General features: G+C 38.1%; 1 protein-coding gene across 3 annotated transcripts in view; it reads right to left on the bottom strand.

The window, feature by feature from the left end:
- The window catches only part of KIF27 (kinesin family member 27), an 86,768-nt gene that overhangs the window by 24,745 nt on the left and 44,495 nt on the right, over positions 1-17,528 (bottom strand). For all 3 annotated transcript variants that reach the window (XM_059411781.1, XM_059411783.1, XM_059411784.1), the window contains exons 10-12: positions 14,821-15,026; positions 9,090-9,287; positions 2,036-2,149 (exon numbers count right to left, since the gene is read on the bottom strand). In XM_059411781.1, coding sequence (XP_059267764.1) covers positions 2,036-2,149; positions 9,090-9,287; positions 14,821-15,026 — 518 coding nt within the window. The remainder of the gene's footprint in view (positions 1-2,035; positions 2,150-9,089; positions 9,288-14,820; positions 15,027-17,528) is intronic.

Below are 17,528 nucleotides of genomic sequence, written 5' to 3'. Positions count from 1 at the left end.
TATAACTGAAGCCTAAAATAGTAGCTCATTCATAAGAAACAACCATAAGAAACAGGAAGGCTATCCCAGAGCAGCTACAGAAATACTTTAGTTTTGTTGTATCTGGTTCTACCTTAGAAACTCTGTATATGAGACCCTATGAAGTCTACCAATTAGATAAAATGCTCTATAAACACTCCTTGACTGTATGTGGAGTTTGAAAGATGAATAACAGGTCTTTTGTAAGGTCCATTCCAACAGGAGGGAGACCTGAAAAACTCTGATTATTGATAATAAATTCTATATACACCTAACTCCTAGGTACCGTGTCAGCAAAAATGGAGGGAGAGATTGGCTCTGCCTGGGAAACGGAGTAAGTAATATTTTAATAGTGCTTTGAAAAATAGGTAGGAGTCCACGTAATACAAGTTTTTTAGGGAAACAATAATAAATGAATAGATTTTTCTGCATTTGAATAATAAAGGTTATGATTTGTATAATTCACTGTATCTTAGTAAGTTTTCTGAAAATTTCTTGATTTTTCTCTTTTTATAGCAAAGGTTCCTATCACACAGTCCCAATTTTAAATGCTTTCTTATAAAGGAGCTTCATTACAAATAAATGTCCTACTCTAAGCTCTTTGGATACTCGTATGGATTACCTTATAATCTTGTTCTTGTTTACAGTCCAATCCTAGAAAGTGCATTTTTGTTTTACAATATTAAAAAAACATGAAGTTTCATTTTTGTTTTATTAATATATTTAATCTACAGAGTGCAAGCTGTGGGAATCTTCTGGTTATCGTATTCATTTAAAATTTAGATCCTTAACATTTTGAAAAACAGGTCTCACTATTCTTTGCATTCCTATCTCTCCTACTCCCAGCATACCCTGTCTGCCCAGACATACTATTACCAAGCAGCATGGAATGTCAGGGTGATAGCACTTTAACCAGTGTCTAACACACACCAGTAAAATAAATAACTGGAGGGGCGCCTGGGTGGCTCAGTCGGTTAAGTGTCTCATCTGCCTGTGGCTCGGGTCATGATCCGGGGGTCCTGGGATCAAGTCCCACATTGGGCTCTCTGCTCAGTGGGAAGCCTGCTTCTCCCTCTCCCTCAGTTCTCCCTCCTCTGGTGCTCACTCTCCCTCTCTCTCTCATAAATACATAAAATCTTTAAAAAATGAACAAATAAATTGGAAATACATTCAGGTACTAAGTCTTATTATTAAGATACATAAAATTTAAAAAAACAAATTTTTCAGCATTAAGGTGACATATTAGCATTTAAGCATAATTACAGTTTTCAGTGCATTATTTTTTTCAGTAACATTTTTAGAATTGCCATTTTGAATTTACATAAAACAAAGATGTTGTTTCTTTGAACTTTGAGATTAGTTTACGGTTTTCTTTCTTTCTTTCTTTTTTAAAGAGAGAGAGAGAGAGAGCTGAGGAGGGGCAAAGGGGGAGGGAGAGAGAATGAATCCCAAGCAGGCTCCCATACTCAGCACAGAGCCCAACATGGGGCTCAATCTCTTGACCCTGAAATCATGACTTGAGCGGAAATGAAGAGTCAGATGTTTAACTGACTGAGCCACCCAGGTGCCCCTGGATTTCATTTTTTAAATGTGGCACTAAAACAAAAACTTTTTAATTCATCATATGTGGTACATATGTAATTTAGTTACATAGGAATCGGAGGGAGGGCTCTGATCCTTAGACATATATTGTTTCCGTGGGAATAAGCCAGGCTTTATTTGAATATCAAGACTGGTTTAGTCCCTTGGAAACAATCTAGTGAACATGGATTTCATGTTTACATTCTACAACATTCAAATAAATCCATTTCTACTGAAATAAGAACACAGCACATTTCTGGATGAGAGAGTAATTTTTTAATGAGAGACACATTTCAGAGAAATACCAGAAAATTTGTATTCAAGTGGCAAGGTCTAGTGTTTGCAGATTTTATTCAGAGTCCACCATTTTCTACCTCCATTTAGACCATCATCGGAGCAAACAGAAAGCAGGAAACACTGAATAGGACAGACAAACCTGGAGCTGGTCTGTTCTTCCAAACGAACCTTTTCTCTTTTTCATCTTAAATGCATCAAGCTCCTCAGCTCTCAGTTTCAGAGCTTCTTCCTGTTCCGATTTTAACTTTAGTTCCTGCAGAGAACAGAAATTGAAAACATCTTATTGCTTTTACTACCTGGCTATCATTGAATATTTATCTAATACTTTATTAAATATTTTTGTAAAAAGAAAGAGAATGAGTAGATGAAAGCTGGAGCTATTTGAGAAGAAAACAATGTCAGCCCCTCACCAAAGCAAAAACCAGGAGATATTAACAAAACTAGGGTTTTTTTCCCCATGGTTTACCAATGTCACAAATCAGTGTAACAGGGATAAGAGTCTGAAAATTACAAAGGTGCTTTTCTATTCTGCCTTTCTGAACTCATGTCCTTTAGTTGGGCTATCCAAGGTACCTATCTGCCATAGGGATATTAGAATTTATGACAGTAGAAATATGAAAAGAAGTATTCCATTTATGGCATTCAGAAACAGGATTTTGCAGCATGTGAACAGCCTTCCAAGATAGATCATGGTCCTATGAAGAGTATTTTCAAAATTTCTTCCATTTTCATCCACATCTTAATAGGCCCTGGATGCTCTCCTGGGTCTTAGAGAAGATGCTACTACCCACCACTACGCTTAGCAGGAATAAGGAAGGAGGCCAGGAACCAAAGTGGGTTGGTCCACATTACCGTCTCCTACTGGTCCCTGATGGGTAAGTATAGAAACTGAAAGTGTTTAGAAACCTTTAAAACAATGGTACAGAGTAATTTTATGTCTGTTGAATATTAATAGCTATAATAACGAAAAGATGGACTTTTATTTGTATTTTAATTTTTTATTTCATTTTATGACCAGTTCATGTTTTACAAAAGTACTGGGCTGTGACGAACTAATAACAACAGGAAAACTGCACCTTCTCCACAGATAATTTCAGAAGTACTGATATAAAGAAAGTAGAAGGAAACTCTTTCATTTTCCAGCCTTGGGAAGGGCAGAAAGGAGAAAAGAGGTGATAATAAAGATGTGTGTCCCTGGCCTCGTGCGTTTTGGCCCCGAAAGGGGGAGAATAAGGTATCACTGAGGGCAGAGGGAGAGAAGGCAGACCGCAGCGCAGAGGTCCCACACCCACGTGGGCCTGCCCGGGCTCGCTGACGGAGTGGGAAGTAGAGTCAGCAAAGACAGACTGATGATAGATTCCATGGCCTCAAGTGACATGGAACCTGACAGCCAATGGGAGTCAGTTGTCATGGGGCCCTGACCCCAACACTGAAGATGAGGACTGGGCTAGGAAGCTAGACAGAAGACCCAGCTGCCTCCACGGGAACTTACAATGCCATTAGGAGATTAAATGAAGCCAAAGTGCCTAGGAGCTCTAAATTGAAAGCAAGACCAGACTACATGTTACACCAGCTCTGGGCTTCATCATCAGGGCAAAGAAAGGCAGACAAGGGACAGCGGTCACAGTCACTCCCAGGGACCAACTGAAATTCAGTTGGTTGAAATTCCCTTCCACGCCATGCGATGCAGTGAAAGCTATATACCCAACCACCACATAAACTGCACTCTCTTCAGGGAGAGAAGCACAGGGTGGACAATGGGAGAGACTAAGAAACTGCATATTCTCATTCAAGAGAGCTGGGAATTTAAAGAAAATGGCCAAATTACCAGAACAAAGTCTGAACAGGTTGACATGTGGTTAGTTCCTGTATTTCCAGCAATTATCATGATAAGGGCTGGGCAGAACAAGAGGGGTGCAGGTATTATAAAGAACAGAGGGCTTCTATTGACTAAATAACACATTTCTACTTGGTCTGTTCATCTGCACTGTATTACAAGTGAATTTGACCCCATTATATTGACCCACTAGTTTTCTAGCCCAGGCTCTGGTCCGTAGTTATAACTTAGCCCCAGTCACAGTCACAACAACTCCAAGATGTAGAAATAAAGACACCTTATGGGCACTGGGAGCAAACTGTCTGCTATGCGTCTCCCTCCATCAACGCTTTAAAAGTAACTGCAGTAGGTCCTACCCTCTCTGCTACATGTTGCTCTGGATATTACTGCCTTTATCTTATAATCTAATCCCTGTTGTAATACTAAAGTAGCTGTGCACTGGTTATGATGCTAGGCTTCTCACAGCTACTTAATTATGCCACTTAATCCTCACAGTCATCTTACGAGACAGAGACTATCGAAAACTCCATGGTGTAGAAGGGGAAACTGGTACTTAGAGAAGTAAAAAGCTCAAGATCACACGATGGTCCACAGTTTCAGGGGTTCCCATGCCTTTTCTTTATTGTTCCTCCACAGATTTCCGGTAAGAACTGCTGCTCTAACGAGAACCTGTGCAGAAATCCTAGTATTCTCTGGAAGCTATTTAGTCAAATAGCTATAAACAGAGGTCTCTGAGCAAAGTTAGCTCCCGACAGAGGACTGTGAGCAGGTTTTCTATTTTTGCGTGAAGTAGTGGAAACTTCAATAGATCTTTGGGGCAGACCGTTCCTTTTCCTGGATACTCATTCTACCTTTAAATAGGGTCGTTTCCCTGGAATGAGAGATATGGCCAAAAGAAGCGAAACTGCCCTAGATAAAAATGTAAAAAGTTTAAGTTACAGGCAGATTTGCATTTCAGCACACTATGCACTATACACTGCTTAGGGAAAAGAAAAAAAAACACCTCTTATTTTGAGATTTAGAGACTGCTGTGTTTTGTTGGTTTAAACTATGGTCTAGGAGAGAGGAGAAGCTGAGACCAAAGATCACGTGACTGACAGGCAGGCCTAATCTTCACAATGGAGGAACGACCATAACACAGAAACTAGGTTGTTGGCAGTAATTATGAGAAACGAACAGACCCAAGATATTCAGAAACAGCATCTACAGGCCTTAGTGGTTCATGGGTTATAAGGAAGAAGACCGAGGCAAGGATGACTGTTAGTTTACCTATCTGAATGGATCGAAATGTCTGGAAAAGCACATGGAAAACTTCGTATTCTTCCCTGATGGAACAGGGAGGGGGAATTGTGGGGAGAGATGTAAGGAAGGTCATGAATTCATCTATAAAACAACCTCATGAAGAGGTCAGTGGCCAGACACAGGAATCCAGAGGTCAAAGGCAAATCCGGGATTAAGGATTGAATTTGGAAGTTGTCAGAGTTGAACTGTAGCGATGGAAAAAGATGAAGTACCTAAGACAGAGTACAGAAGAGGCATAAAGCTAGAACTCTGAGGAATTCTTTTATGTGAAGGGCTGATAGTGTAGGGTGAATTAGCAAAGACAGAGAAAAACCAAGGGGAAGGACAAGGGGGAAATATTTCAAGATGGAGTGGTGAACTATGCTGGATACAGCTGAGGTTTTATAAGGACTTCAGTGACAGAGAGAGCACTAGTGAATTTCTCCAGAGCTTTGGAGTGGATGGTAGAGCCAGGAGCCAGATGCCAGACTGCAGAGGATGAGAAAATGAATGGAAGCACAAGAGCTAGAAACAGGTCCAGTCAACTTTCTAATCAACAAGTTTGGTCATTAAGGGGATAAGAAAGAGAAAAGTATTAGGTTTAAAGAGAATAATTTTATTTTTTTTTTTAAATTTTTATTTATTTGTTTGACGGAGAGAGAAAGAGAGGCAGAGAGGCAGGCAGAGAGAGAGAGAGGCGGAAACAGGCTCCCTCCTGAGCAGAGAGCCTGATGTGGGGCTGGATCCCAGGACCCTGGGATCATGGCCTGAGCAAAAGTCAGAGGCTTAACCCACTGAGCCACTCGGGTGCCCCTAACGAGGATAATTTTAAAATGAGAAAAATCTAAGATGTTAAGAAAGAATCTAGGAGGAAAAAAATTTGAAAATACTGGAGGAAAAAAAGAATTAAATGAGATACAAAGCACATAAGTGCTTAGAATAGTACTGACTGAAGATAAATGTTAACTACTGGTATAATAACTATTACATTATTAAGAATGAGTAGCTCAAGAAAATTAAGATAATAATTATATTTATAATAACATCTAAAAGAATAAAATATCTGGAAATAAATTTAAGCAAGGAGGTAAAAGTCTGTGCACTGAAAATTATAAAAGATTGCTGAAAGAGATTAAAGAAGACCTAAATAAAAGACAGCCCATGCTCATGAGTAGGAAGACCTAATATTGTCATGATGTCAATACACCCTAAGAACTCTGGGATTCAGTGCAATACATATCAAAATTCCAATGGCCTTCTTTGCAGAAATGGAAAGGCTGATTCTTTAATTCATACGAAATTGCAAGGGGTCTCAAATGATCAAAACCATCTTGAAAAAGAACAACAACAAAGTTTAAGGACTTATGTCCATTTCAAAACTAACTGCAAAGCCAATAATCAAAACAGTGTGGTGCTAGCATAAGGACAGACACACAGACAAATGGAACAGAACTGAGTTTAGACATAAATCCATAAGGCTACAGCCAACTGATCTTTAACAAGGGTACCAAGTCCATTCTACAGGGAAAGAATAATCTCTTTAACAGATGGCACTGGCACAACTAGATTTCCACATGCGAAAGAATGAAGTTTGACCTCAACATCAATCAACAACCTAAACATGAGCTAGAACCATAAAACTCTTAGAAGAAAACAAAGGGGTAAATCTTTGTGAATTCACATTTGGCAGTGAATCTTTGAAAGGCACCAAAAGCACAGACAACCAAAGAAAAAATAGATAAATCATAACAATCTTGCTCCATCAAAGAATATTATCAAGAAACTTTAAAGGGACCTGGGTGACTGAGTTGATTAAGCATCTGACTCTTGATTTTGGCTCAGATCATGATTTCACGGTTGTGAGATCGAGCCCTCTGTCAGGTTCCATACTGGGAGCGGAGCCTGCTTAAGATTCTCTTGGGGCACCTGGGTGGCTCAGTCGGTTAAGTATCTAACTCTTGATTTCGGCTCAGGTCATGGTATCAGGGTTGTGAGATTGAGCCCCACGTCAGGCGCTATACTGATCCGAGACTGTGCTGAAGATTTCCTCTCTCCCTCTCCTTCTGCACCCCCCCACTCAAATGCTCACTCTTTCTAAAGCAAATAAATCATTAAAAAAAAAAAAAAGATTCTTTCTCCCTCTCTTTCTGCCCATAAACCCCCTAAAAAAAAAAAAAAAAGTTTAAAGACAACCTACAGAAATGGGAAAAATATATGGAAGTAATGTATATGAGAGTTTAATGTCTGGAGTACATAAAGAACACCTATGAGTTAATTAAAAAGATAATCCATTTGAAAAGCAGACAAAGAACTTGAAAGACATTTCTCCATAGAAGATATTCAAATGGCCTATAATGATGTTCAACATCATTAGTCATTAGGGAAATGCAAATCAGAACCACAATGAGATACCACTTCACACATGCTTGGACGACTGTAATGGAAAGAAAATAATGTGTGTTGGCAAAAATATAGAGAAATTAAAACCCTCATACATTGTTGGTCGGAATGTAAAATGGCTCTGTTCTCTACAAAAAAACAGTTGGTGATTCCTGAAAAAATGAAACATAGAATTATATGTCCCAGAGATTCCACTCCTAGGACTTGAATAGTTAACCTGTAGCCAATTTTTACCACAATATTACTTATAGTAACTAAAAGTTGGAAGCAACCTGTGTGTCTACCAACAGATGAATGGATGGACCAAATGTGGTCTAGACACACAACGGAGTATTACTTGGCCACAAAAAATAATGAAATTCTGATACATGCTACAACACGGATGAACACTGAAATATTATACGAAGTGAAAGAAGCCAGGCACAGGATAAATATTTTAAGATTCCACTTTTTGAAATAGCTAGAATAGGAAAATTCGGAGAGACAGAATTAGATTAGAAGTTACCAGAGGCTGGAGGGGAAGGGGGAAATGGGAAATTACTGCTTAACGTTTTGTTCTGAGTGTCTGTTTTGAGTGATGAAAAAGTTTTGAAGATAGCTAGTGGTCTCAGTTGTCCAACACTGTAAATGTAACCAATGTCATGGAACTGTACATTTACACTTGATTAAAATGGAAAATTTTGTATTTATTTTACCAAAATTTACAAAAGTAATGTAATATGCCCAAACCCACTGAACTGTATATTTTACGTGAGTGAACTGTATGGCATAGGAAGGATATCTCAATACAGCTGTTAAAAAAAAGAATCAGTAACTAGGCTTAAATGTTATTTAACCTTTTGTTGCATCACTAAATTGTGTGTGTGTGTGTGTGTGTGTGTTTTTTTTTTAAGGTCTAAGATTAGATTATATTCCAAAGTTAATAATCTTGAAATCAATTATGTCCCAATGTTCAGCTTAACATTTCAACAGAAAAGAGCCTGGAAGCTACTGCCAGGTAAGCGTTTCTTATTGCTGTTGTCATGACCATTATCATCGTCCTCTTTTCAAAAGAGCCCTGTGAGGTAGGCATGATTAAGGCCATTTTCGAGGACAATAAACAGACTCAGAGAGGGTAAGCGATTTTCTCAGTAAATGACCTGAGAAGGCTGGGATCTGAACCCATGGTAGTCTGGCCCCAGAGCCCAGGCAGATAACCTTAGTTCCTCCCCAGACTAATCCAGTCTATAGAACTGCTGGACAGAGAGGTCTGATCATTCTTCTGCTCATTAGGAATGAAATGGTACCATTTTTACCTCGTGCTTTTCCCCACGCTGTCACATGGACAGTCCATGTCGAAACACTTTGGAAATGGGAAATCCTACCAAATGTTAGATATTTTTTTCGAAAGTCAGCTTTATATGTTTTTGACAGTCTCAAGTAAAGGTCCTTGTTAGAGAAACGGTCATCACTGTACCTTCTTTTATGAAGTCAAAGCCTTCAAGACAGTACTCAGAATTCAATAAATAGGTTTTACTATGTAGATGAACAAAGTTTTAAGTGAATGAGGACAGCAGCTGAGGTCAGGCCAAGGTGAGATCCCTCAGAAGCCAAGTAAATGGAGACCTTGGCTTCGTCAGCCCTGAGCCATTTAACATTTCCTATTAGGCTTAGCAGGAAAGTATGACAGTATTACTTTGATTTTTTGTTGATCCCGCTTGATATCTGCATCCAGTTGCTTCCTTTTTTCATTTTCTTCTCGAAGTCTTTTTTGCAGCTGTACCTTTTGATATTTCATGTGATCTACATTCTGCTCTAGTTCAGTAGCACGTTTCTCATTTTGGATCGACAGTGATGCCAATTTCTTACTGTTTTGTTGCTTCTTCTGTAAGACCTGCGGATCATATGGAATATTTCAAAATGAAAAATTGCATCAAACCTCCAGTAAACTTAAACTTTTCATTCTATGACAAAGGTAAGCATTTTGCCTAGATTTTCATTATTTCTGACAGGCTCTTAATTGTTTCCTACAGGTCTACTTTGACAATTGGGTCACCATCGTAATCTTCACCAGATTTCATGAATGATGAGCCTCCCTGATACTTATCAGCCAAACAGAACAAAACTGGTATCTTTGCTTTTTTATTGTTTTTTTAAAAATGATAAAAATTAAAATATAAAACCGTACTTCTATTTTAAAAGACTTATCTCAGACCTCAAATCTACTGTTCTGTTTCCCAACACCAAATTACCAATTTCTTAATTATTCTTCCAGAAATAATTAATATGCATGCAAATAACTTCATATATATTCTAAATAGACTATTTTTTCACCTCACTTTTTCTCTATTCATCTTAGAGATCTTTTCACAGAAATTTGTTCCATGTGATTGCAAAGTAGTCCACTGGGCTCCTCTTTTTTATCCAGCTATACCTGAATAATTAATCCCTGAGTTAAGATAATCAGAACTGATACCATTTGCCTTACAGTGACTAACCGTTACAATTACCATTTTAACTCTCTTAAAGCTTCTCCTCATCTTGCTAAAATTATTGATGAGTAGCATAAAATATGTGTGAATGTTTGCAGAGTTTATACTACTAATAGAAAATATCAGTGTTCCAATTTAATCCTCATCAAACAAACATATATTTTAAACCTGTACTATGTGCTTTAACATTGCACTAAGTACCTCTCATATGACATAAAAAGGGTGAAATCATTTGTAAACTATGCAGACTACAGTTATTTCCCTTATCTTCGCAATAAATTGTTGGCAAAAACAGCTTTTGTTTTCATTTAACTAGGCATTCACAGAGGCTTTGTCGCTTAGAGCAGCACCAGTACTGGTCACAGATTGTTCTCAGCTTGCATACTGTTGGGTTCACCTGACATTGTCTGCATTGAGACCTTTTTGATACAGGGAGCTGTGCCCCTATGTGCCTTTCTCTCATCATAGATGGATAACGAATGATCTGCAGGTGACTTTGAGCACCACTAGCCTGAAGGCCACAGGACTCTGTAGTTTCCCATCCCTAGATTTGGACACTGGCTTTGTAACTTACTTTTGATAGTAAGCAGCTTTAAAGCATTAACACACTATATACTCTCTGCATATATGTAGACATAAAGAATACAGATTTTAGATTTTTTAAATAAAAGAATTTAAGTTTTCAAAACTTAAAAAAAACTTCATTGTACCAATAAAAACACTAGTATTTCAATATTGTAAAATGGCATGAGATGTTAGAGTACTGAAAAGTATTAGTCACTTCAATTATGTGACTCTGAATGAGTTACTTTACCTTTCTAAACCTCAGTTTTCTCCTTTGTAAAACACAGTAAAAATACTCTCTAAAGGGTTAAATAATGATTAAATAATACATATGAAACATCTGATATGTAGACGCTTAACGGGTAACTACCATCCTCCTCCCCAGCCCTGCCACCATCCACTTCCCCGCTGGGTGTGCATGAATAGGTCAAAGGCACAGCCATTTCTAAAACTATACGGGAATCCTGTGTCAGTCCCATGCTGTGTGGAATGTTTCTTTTGAGCTTAATTATGTTCTGTGTCTTCTTTCCTTATCAATCCCCTTAGCAGAAAAGGATATGCAACAAGAAACATAGTAAACAAAAAACCATGATAATTCTCAAACCCTAATAGTAAGCTTTTTTTAATCTTTTAGTTAATCATTGTAGCTGTGTTAAATATAGAACATATAAAAACTTTTGCTAATTCAGGTCTTCCTCAAAGCAAGAAAATTCTCAAATATACAACCTAAACTTACCTAAAGGATCTGGGAAGAGAAGAGCAAATAAAGCCTAAAACCAGCAGAAGAAGGGAAATAATAAAGATAAGAGAAGAAATAAATGATACAGAAATTAAAAAAAAAAAAGTAGATCAAACAAACTTGAAGTCCTAGCCTCAGCAAACAACAAAAAGAAATAAAGGGCATTCGAATTGGCAAGGAAGAAGTCAAACTTTCACTCTTCCAGATGACATGATACTCTATGTAGAAAACTCAGAAGACTCTACCAAAAAATTGCTAGATCCGAAACGTGAATTCAGCAAAGCTGCAGGATATAAAATCAACATATAGAAATTTGTTGCATTTCTATGCACCAATAATGAAGCAGAAAGAGAAATCAAGGAATTGATTCAATTTACAATTCCACCAAAAAACATTAGATACCTAGGAATAAACCTAACCAAAGAGGTAAAAGAAAGGAAAGTTTTCCTTCAGAAACCTATACAACACTTATGAAATTGAAGAAGAGACGAACAAGTGGAAAAACATTCCATGCTCATGGATGAGAAAAGCAAATATTGCTCAAATGTCTGTATTACCCAAAGCAATCTAAACATTCAATACAATGCCTATCAAAAGACCACAAGCATTTTTCACACAGCTAGAACAAACAGTCCTAAAATTTGTATGAAACCAGAAAAGACCCTAAATAGCCAAAGCAATGTGGAAAAAGAAAAGCAAAGCAGGAGGCATCATGATTTCCGGACTTCAAGCTCTGTTACAAAGCTGTCATCATCAAGACAGTATGGTACTGGCACAAAAACAGACACAGAGACCAATGGAACAGAATAGAGAGCCCAGAGATGGACCCACAACTGTATGGCCAATTAATCTTTGACAAAGCAGGAAAGAATACTCATTGACAAAAAGAGAGTCCCTTCAACAAATGGTGTTGGGAAAACTAGACAACAACATGTAGAGGAATGAAACTGGACCACTTTCTTATGCCATACAAAAAAATAAATTCAAAATAGATGAAAAACCTAAATGTGAGACAGGGAACCAACATAATCCTAGAGGAGAACACAAGTAGCAACCTCTTTGACCTCAGCCATAGCAACTTCTTCCTAGATACATCACCAGAGGCAAGAGAAACGAAAGCAAAAATGAACTACTGGGACTTCATCAAGATAAAAACTTCTGCACAGCAAAGGCAACAGTCGACAAAACCAAAAGACAGCCAACAGAATGGGAGAAGATATTTGCAAATAACATATCTGATAAAGGGTTAGTATCCTTTCTAACAGAACTTAGTTAGCATCCTTTCAACAAAACAAATCTATACAGAACTTACCAAACTCAATACCCCCAAAATAAATAATTCGATTAAGAAATGGGTAGAAGACATGAACAAACATTTTCCCAAGAAAGACATCCAGATGGCTAATAGACACATGAAAAGACACTCAATGCTGTGAAGTGTGTAAACCTGGCAATTCACAGACCTGTACCCCTGGGGCTAAAAATACATTATATGTTTATTTTTTAAAAATTAGCTATCCAAAATAAATAAATAAATAAAACCACTCAACATCACTTGGCATCAAGGAAATACAAATCAAAACCACGATGAGGTACCACCTCACACCTGTCAGAATGGCTAAAATTCACACAGGAAACAGATGTGGCTGGGGTACAGAGAAAGGGGAACCCTCTTACTGTTGGTGGGAATGCAAGCTTGTATTAGTCACTCTTGAAAACAGTATGGAGGTTCCTCAAAGTTAAAATTAGAACTACCCTACAAACCAGCAACTGCACTACTAGGTATTTACCTAAAGGCTACAAAAATACAGATTCAAGGGGCACATGCACCCTGATGTTTATAGCAGCATTATCAACCAGAGCCAAACTATGGAAAGAGCCTAACTGTCCATCAACTGATGAATGGATAATGAAGATGTGAGAGATATATGTATATAAAACAAAATATGACTCAGCCATCAAAAAAAATGCAATCTTCCCATTTGCAACAATGTGGATGAAACTAGAGGGTATTATGCTAAGCGAAATAAATCAGTTAGAAAAAGAAAAATACCATATGGTTTCACTCATATGTTGAATTTAAGAAACAAAACAGATGATCATACGGGAAGGGAAGGAAAAATAAGATAAGGAGAGAGAGAGGCAAACCGTAAGAGACTCTTAACTAGAGAGAACAAACTAAGGGTTGATGGAGAGGTGGGGGGGTGGAGGGGAAGGGCTAAATGCGTGTTGGGTATTAAGGAGGGCACTCGTCATGTGACCCCTGGGTGCTATAAGTGATGAATGACTAAATTCTACTCCTGAAAGCAATACTATTCTATATGTTAACTAACTTGAATTTAAATAAAAACTTGGGGAAAAAATCTTTGCTAAATCCACAAATAAGGCTTAAACCACAGGTGTGTATATATGATCAACAACCTCCTTAGAAAAATAATCATTTTGATTAATACTGAAAATAAAAATTACAATCAGAACTAAAGTTTGAAAACTATGAAATTATAAGTAAAATTTCATAATAAACACAAAGGAAAGAGCTTAATTTTTTTGTTCTACTAATGTTCTGTTAACATGAGCACTTTGTTAGACACTGTAGTCCCAATTTTAAGGACTGAAAAGTGAAAAAGAACTGATCCCAAGACTCTCTGAGGTGAAGTGCTAAACGAAAACATGTATTCCTGAAATAAGTATTATGAAAGAAAGTAGGACAGGTGACATATACCACTACCATGTCCTTCTCTAAGCAGTTCATATATTAAGTCCTACTATGCTAGCTCTGTGTTGACAGGCTACTTAGGTAAAAAAAAAAAAAAAAAAAAAAAAAAATGGGGGGGGAAGGGCCAGATGTTTGAGGTGGAACTTGGTGTTTGGTCTGCTCATGTGCAGTGGACACTGACCTTGCTGAGAGAAAATAATTGTGGCACAGTTCCAAAAATAAACTGATCATGTTCTGAACAGGTGAACTACAATTCCACTCTCCCCACAGTGGAAACAACAGGAAAGTAATAGGTCATGAATGAAAAAAATGGAGATAGCATTCTAGCAAATTCATTAGAATCGGACTGACAAAGCACTCTGATCATCCCCCAAACCATTTGAAAATGGCTTCATTATACACAAAAACACTCCATTACAGGGAGATTTTTGTGTATAGTTTCTCATAGATAATGACATTGTTAATGGTAGCTATTTCTGAGGTCATAGCTAAATCCAGTGCTAGGAAATCAAGAATGAGATGTCAGTTACGAACCTTTCCTAAAGCAATCAGTGACAGCTTCAGAAAACGGTCTGAAATAATAGCATTTGCTGAGTGTGTGCACAAAATGCCCTATGCCTACCAGATGTTCTCTATGTATGACTAAATCATCAATCTTTTATCCCTCAGAAAAGAACACAGTTCTGTGATTATCTTTTTCTCACCATTGGTTTTTGATAAAAACTTTAATATACTTCTCAAATGAAGAATATAGGTCCCAGATTGAAAGGAGGCAAACTTGCCAGCATACCAGGAAAGAAGAGCTGCCATCGCATTTCTCTTGCTGGTGAAAACCGAATCCTACTTCTTTCCTAACCAGCTACAAAAGCAGTAAAGCCTTAAGTAAGTTTGCACACAATTACATTTTGAAAATTACCTGGACTCTTAGCTTTGCGGCATCCATCTTTTTACGGAACTCCTTCTGTAATTTTATCTTCAAAGCAACATCAGAAAGATCTTTGTTTTCTAGCTCTTGCAGCTGCTTCTCTGTTTCAGTTAATTCCACCTTCGCCCGTTCTGCTTCGTGTTCAAGTTTGGTTACTTTCAGAGAATACTGTTTGCTTACCGACTTGGCATCGTTACCTTCACCACAGTAATAATAGTAACAATTATAAATTACGTTTAAAAAAATAAACGAAGTAAAATATCAAAACCTCAAAAATTCTCTATTCTGCAAAATCTGGTTGGGCGTGTCGCTCTTTAAGACCCAGCAGCATGAGCCCAGCTGTCCTCGCTCACCCCCATCAAATACAACTTGCCACCTGGGCTCTTAATAATCAGCTGCTTACTGACTGTTCGCACCTAGTGCCAGTCCAGCCTCTCACAGGCTCATCTTTGAGTGTTTCTGATTTTCTGAATTTGGGGTATTAGCTTTGCTGGCATCAGACTCCAGGTAAGAAAAATACTTGGGGTGATTCTTTGGCTTTTTGCTTACTACACTTTGGCTTCTCGGTACCTGTAATCTTGTCTTCTCTACTATGAAAAATTCCCAACATAGCAAAAGTAAAAAAATAATCTGATGAACCCCCATCACTGAGATTCGAGAGTTCACAAGATTTTGCCATAGTTGGCTTCATCTATGCCTGTCTTCCCTTAATTTGCTGAAGAACTATAAAACAATCAGATGTCCTGTCATGGCGACCTACAACACTGCAATAAACATCTATTCCAAATATGGACATAGCCAAAAATTCTGTTACACCTCACAACATTAATCCCTACCTGACCCTATTCACACCTGCCCAATTGTCTCAAAATGTCTTTTACAATTGGTTTATTGTAATCACCATCCAAAAAAGCCCTAGAATACACCGATTTTGTCTCTTACAAATCTTTCATTCATCCCCTCTTTTTCCATTCGGTTGAACTTGTCAAAGATGAATTTTTTCAATCATTTTCTAGTATTTGGAGCATAGAGAAAAACAGAAATACAAATATTTCTGCATCTCTTTTCATCCTAAACTCAGCTACTGACCCTAAGAACTTGGTTTTGATTTGTTCTGAACAGCCAACTTATCCCTGAACTAAACTAGCAAACTCATGGCAATGGAAGAGTCCAAAGCTTGTGGGATGACTTATCCCCAGGGGAAGTGTGTTCTAATGCTGTACTGAAAAATCTCCATTTTTTAATAAAAAGCAATGACGGAACTCAATGTACTGTGAGTTGTCTTCTGGCTCTAGAACTCTCTGGTTATATCTAACTTTAAAATACACATGGCTACTATATTTGAATGAATTTAAGACCCCTTATATTGTTCAACACACCAGTATTTTGTGAGTCACTAAGAAGAAAAGGAGAGTGCCATTTACACCAGGTACATGACAAAATGCCCGGATGCCACGCAGAGTAAGGTGCATCCTGATTTCAAAGATATGAAAATGTAAAAGAAATGATGAGAAATGATGAAATACAGGTGGTCATCACTTATTGTTGGCTGAGATCACTGCTCTTTGGGGGAAGACACGGTGACCCTTTTGTGAGTCACCATCTCTAAGGAAAGCTCCAAAGTGCCCTTGGTTCGAATGAGTAAGAAGAGGAACCCCTCTGTGCAAGTTCAAGTATCCTCTACCTTAAGGCAACAAGGATGAGTACCCCGGGGCTACAAAAGTGTGCTTGTTTAGGGAGAAATCCCACAGCGGCCTCACCTATCAAAAAGAAAATCGTTTGTTCCAGAAGGGCACGTAGCCTTAACTTCCACAGGCTGTACCCTGGTGGAGAAGCTATTTACACTCCTAAATCAGTTCCTCATCGCTCCTGAGAGAGATTTACTGGCATTGATCCTGCCTGTGAAGGAGCGGCGTGGTCAAGCTCAGTTAAACATCTGGGACACCAGGAGCTAGAATGATGCACACAGAGCACATTCGTCACCAGGACTGAGGAAGGGAAATGCGTTGGGACAGTGGTTAGGGAGAGGAGGGTGAGAAAAGAGGCAGCCAGCCAGAAAAAAAGCTTGCCAGAAAGAGGAAGGAAGTGGGAAGGCAGATTGCCCCTTGCTGGCAGAGGAGCTGGGAGCCACCATCATTCATGTAATCGGAGCATGATTATAGCCTCGGGCTTAAAGGAAAAAAAGGTAACATTTCCTTCAGTTCCCTTAAATGTGACCCATGTTTCACTGAAGCTGAAAAAAGAAATGCTGTGGTTTATTATTTATTATCCTTTCACTTCCTTACTGAATTTCAAAGTAGTCAAAGCTCACCCTTTGAGTCTATTAGGGGCAAAAACCCCAAAAGACTGAGACATGATTTTCAAGACCAGCCTAATGATGTAGCTAAAGGGTGAGGAGAGGATGCGGTACATACACCCAAGCAGGCAGAAGCTGAAACTAAGGGGAAGAGCTAAAAGCTCAGCTCACTAAGGGAATAGCTCTCAAGGATAAATCCTTACATCTTCAGAGAAATTAAAATGATCTACATTTGAAATGTTAATCAACAATGTTGAAAACAAACTATCCAAAAGAATAAGGACTAGTAATTTAATATTAAAGTGAGTTAGAAAAATAGCTGACATATTCCTAGATACCTAGTATAATGTTTCTTAAAAAGTGGCAAAAAAAACATTAAGTACCCCTAGAGTTTCAGCATAAC

The sequence above is a fragment of the Mustela nigripes genome, chromosome 9 (assembly GCF_022355385.1).
Source record: "Mustela nigripes isolate SB6536 chromosome 9, MUSNIG.SB6536, whole genome shotgun sequence".
NCBI classification, from domain to species: domain Eukaryota; kingdom Metazoa; phylum Chordata; class Mammalia; order Carnivora; family Mustelidae; genus Mustela; species Mustela nigripes.
The sequence above is the reverse complement of the archived record's forward strand: the minus strand, read 5'-3'. Positions and strand labels throughout refer to the sequence as shown.